The sequence below is a fragment of the Styela clava genome, chromosome 1, assembly GCF_964204865.1.
Source record: "Styela clava chromosome 1, kaStyClav1.hap1.2, whole genome shotgun sequence".
NCBI classification, from domain to species: domain Eukaryota; kingdom Metazoa; phylum Chordata; class Ascidiacea; order Stolidobranchia; family Styelidae; genus Styela; species Styela clava.
In genome coordinates, this window is record NC_135250.1 from 14,604,031 (window position 1) to 14,608,607 (window position 4,577).

Here is a 4,577-nt window from a genome sequence, read left to right on the forward strand (position 1 = left end):
TAGCACTGACACTATAGTGTCCAGCACTGACACTATAGTGTCCAGCACTTTTATGCTCAGTGCCAATGAAGCCTAGAATTAGGGGATCCATACAACCAGTACATGACTGCTACCATCAAATAACAACCCCGCTGCTTGGGACGCTACTTCTATTAGTGCTCCGACATATGACTCAGCATTATTTTGATGTGTTTGAACTCACTAATGTGTGTCTATAATCACTATATGTCGCTAATGAGCTATCTTTCTCAAAGCCCATGATGAAATAAAATAGCTGAATCTGAATTTGCCAGTTTTCAATTCTGTGAAACTATGTTAGCCTGACTTCTGCTTTCGCTATCCCTACAGGATCAACACCCGCAGAAAAATTAGACAAAGCGCGATAACGTCATAATGGCTTAGTTCGTGTATCAATGAAATCGTAAAAACTAAATTAAAACAAAAATAACTTTACAAATGGAACGTTGGTAGATTCTGAAAATTCAAAAATTCTTCATATTTCTCATCATCCAGTATGAGTTAATATCATTTTCCTCCCGATTTAGGCGATATCTTCTTTCATGCAAGGTATTGTTGTTCATGCCATAGCCGGTATCAAGACTATGAGATATTTTTTGTAAACAAAATAAAATATTTTTGTTCAACTTCAATTGTTCTCGGCTAATAGCTAGTCTATCTTGCATAACTGAGAGTTTTGCTCTCTCAGTGAGAATTTTCTCCTTTTTCATTTCAATCACCTCTTTTCTAAAATCATGGTTTGTGTCGTACAGTGTTGAAATTCTTTCATTGGATCTTTTTTCTGACGAACTTGAGTTTTCCGTGATATGTTCCCTAGATTGATCTAATTTTTGATTCCAGCAATTGAGGTCGATATTGTTATAGGGATTAAACCTACGATGAGGACCTCGGTAGCGAATCCTTTTATTTGGAGACTTTGTTGGGATAATTTCAATAGGATCATGCCTCGGTTTCTTCTTATCTTTTCTTTTAATTTCCAATCTTTTGGCTGGCATCCGATATGTTCTGTGTACTTTCATTCTCACTTTCGTCCGTATTTTACCAGTAGCGTCACCATTGGATGAGTTTGATTTGAGATTCTTTTGAGTTGTGCGAAGTGGTGGAGTGTTCAAAGCCTCTTCGTTGTCATCGTCATCGCCGTCGTTCGAATCACTTCCACAATCGTATGTGAGAGGTGGTGGAGTCTAAATGAAAAATAAAAATCATTGTCATCTTTTTTATGCGAATGGATCAAACCTACAGTGGCTGATTTTGAAAAGATATCTAATTTTATTGGACAGAATGAATCTATTCGGGATCATCTGCGAAAAAATTCATATATATACGAGTATATTTCGTATATACAATTAGGAGAGCTAAAATATAACTGTGAGTTATATCAAATGAAAAATACACAAAAATATTTCAACTACACACAATAGAATAATAATTTCGGTTGCAATAGAATTTTCTTTTATTTATGAACAAGTGATATTACTTGGCGAACGGTCAAATCTTCATTATTTTCTTCTTCATTTGACGAACTAGATTGAAATGAATTATGTGCATTCATTGCAGATAACACTTCTTTTATGACAGGAGTCATATTTTCATCGTCCACATTTTTTTCAACTTCGCCTTCTGTGAAAATAGCTTTGATTATTAGATTTCTAGTAAATGGAAAATCGTTATAAAGGGAAGCGTGACAGTTGATTCGTATATTCTTTAAAATATTGTTATATAAATTGTTAACAGGCCTGATTAGATTGTTATGAGGGAAGCATACAAGACATAATTGAATAAAACAGATAGCGTGGGTACAATTATATACGTGGCATTCTATTACAGGCGGTCTCAATAAGTATTCATAAAACAATTCTAAACACATGAACTTGAACAAAAGGCTGATATAGTTCACTATGAAAGAGGTTTCGCGCATGCTTACATTATAGTTAATTCCAGGGATCATCTGGTTGGTCCTAACGATTGTGATATGGCAGGTTACGGTATATATTTCGGAATAATACGTCAAACCACTGCATAGATTTAGCAAACGACATAAAATTTATGCCGATATTTCATCAAATGTCATTTAGCCTTTGTTTATCGTTCTATTTTCATGCAATAGCTATGGTTAACTTATAACACGCTGGGCCTTCACTTTTTCAGACTTTGGATTAAATAAAAAAAAATGGTTCTCTTGTTGTTCAGTCAGTGGATGCAGTTTGACTCACCTTGGTCCTTATTCATTCTTTTATATGACTTTACCATGTACGTAAGATCAACCCATTTCTTGCGAACTTGTTTCCATACCCTTGTTTGTCCCGACTGTTCGTTTATCATTTCAGTAACTTTTTCCCAGTGTCTTTGCCTCTTAGCGTTTTTTCCAGGTCCGTCGTTATGAGAACCTAGTATCCTTACATAGTTCTCTTTTACATAGGAACAGAGAATGCGAATTTCGTTCAGACTCCAGTTAGGACTTCTTGGAATGCCTGGTGATTGTTTTTTCTTGTGATGTTCGAGATTGACAGGTCCTGGCTGAGAGTCGGGAGTCATTTTACCAACAAATACTGACTGCGGTAATCGACAATTTGTCTTCCTGTATTACTTCCACAAATAATTAGATATCGTAACTATGCTTGAAAGTAGAATATATATATACAATGTAATTAGGATTAAAGTCTTTATCATGACCACTGATTAAACCAATCGACGCCTATTATTTTCGAAACAATACTCTTGTGAAAATTGCAACGTTTATACGATTTTCGGAATTTGAACAATCGGAATCCCGTTTGATTAGTCTATAAACCTTGATTACTTGTCGCAAAACTTCAAGAAACTGTCGTACGTTTAATTTTTGCTATTGTCTAATAGTAGAACAATACCTTATCAATGATTGGGTTTCCAGGGAATAATTTATTATATACTCGCGAGCCAAACCTGGATCATCAAAATTTGATTGGAGACATTTAGTGGAAAGAGTAATTTTGTAATGTATTTTGGGAAACGATATTTAATTGACCGAAACTACAGCTTGGAAAGTTTTTTACATCGTTGTTGCGCTATTTTAACAACGATCAATCTTAAGCTATTTGCGATCGTAAGCACGATTTCAAATGTGGTTTTCGATTAATATCAATAGTTCGCAGCGATTGAAACAATTTTCGCATAAAAATAGTCACCATACACCGTGAAATCAACGTCAATATAAAAAGTTAACCGATATATAAAATATAGCTCTTGCAGCGAGTTTTTGGCCCTTCCATAATGGCTCTTTACATTTTTAGTGAAGGCTCAAAATCTACAATTCAGAGAAATTATATAATAAAATTACTTCATATTTATTTTTTTTTATCGAATCAAGTTGATCGGATTTGTAATGACGACTATGTTTTGTGGCACATCACTTTATATTTCGCCCTTACAGATTTAATCTGGTACTATTACACTGTTTCATAGAATTCTTCTAATTCATGAAATACAAAAATATATTAGCTCGCACATGTAGTTAGTCTCGTTGACCGGCATTACTCTAAACAAAACCTGAAGCATGTTGAATAGCGCTTTTTCGCGGCGATACTTCGTAAAAGTGATCGCAAATTATAACTTTGCTACATGAAAAATAAAACTCCTGAAACAAATATTTTGAACTACTTCGTTGACACCATTAATTTTTAATATTTGAACAACCCTTTTCAGTCTACCGACACGGTTATTACTGATGGTGTTCTGAACAGTTTTTTTCAATTTTATACCTTACCTGCGTTCCGTTTATTCTCTCGTCGCCTCTGTTAACCAATCAAATAACGCATAGCTTTTTAATCGTCCGCATTATTTCGCACGCTTGTCTTTTGTAGCCTTATATCCTTCAGCAACGTGATTTACTCACACCCGACACACTGCACGCTTAGAAGTGAAGGTGTGTGGATTTCAGTGAAATTAATCGTCTATAATCGCATCAAATATGTATTACTCGGGATATCAAAGTGATCGCGGATGTCTGAAGAGTTAATCTAATCTGCGATCGTTATTATAACGGAAAGTACTCCGGGTGTCTAACAAAACAATAGACACGTATTTACATGGACATAATTATGCAAGAAGCAATGACGTTGAAGTGGACGTTTCCCCTCAGTTTTACAAAACTATTGCTTTTAGATTCAATTTACCCTGTTCATCGCGACTGCCCTGTATCTGCGTCATAGCTTGTTGATTTCACACTGGCTAGATTTAGGATTATGATGCCATAATTCTCTTCTGGTAAATTACCAGTCTGCATGCTTTTAAATTATTCTTGGGTTTAGGAGTGTGTCGCTATAAGACATGTTTTATTGGTACATTGATTTGCCGTTTAATAAACTAATATTTTTGTATACTGGTGATTTGGTAATACCCAAGACATCACAATCGCTACAATAGAGCGCATCGTTCCGACAGTCTCTGGCGAACCGTTGCCCAACCCTTTCTTTCAAACTAGAAAGGGATTTGAGAATTTACGCCAAAGGTTTATACTTTCATGCCATACATTGCGTAATAGAACGGTAGAATCAGATACAAAATTTGGCTATTTTTGGTCG

At 35.2% G+C, this 4,577-nt stretch overlaps 1 protein-coding gene across 1 annotated transcript; it reads right to left on the reverse strand.

Moving 5' to 3' along the window:
- Positions 1–389: 389 nt before the first annotated feature.
- Positions 390–3,738, reverse strand: LOC120344938 (uncharacterized). The gene is made up of 3 exons (XM_039414283.2): positions 2,232–3,738; positions 1,496–1,638; positions 390–1,202 (listed from the first exon to the last, which is right to left on the reverse strand). Exons 1-3 carry the CDS (start codon positions 2,551–2,553, stop codon positions 483–485), a joined length of 1,185 nt encoding a protein of 394 aa, XP_039270217.2. The 5' UTR covers positions 2,554–3,738; the 3' UTR covers positions 390–482.
- Between the last annotated feature and the right edge of the window lie 839 nt (positions 3,739–4,577).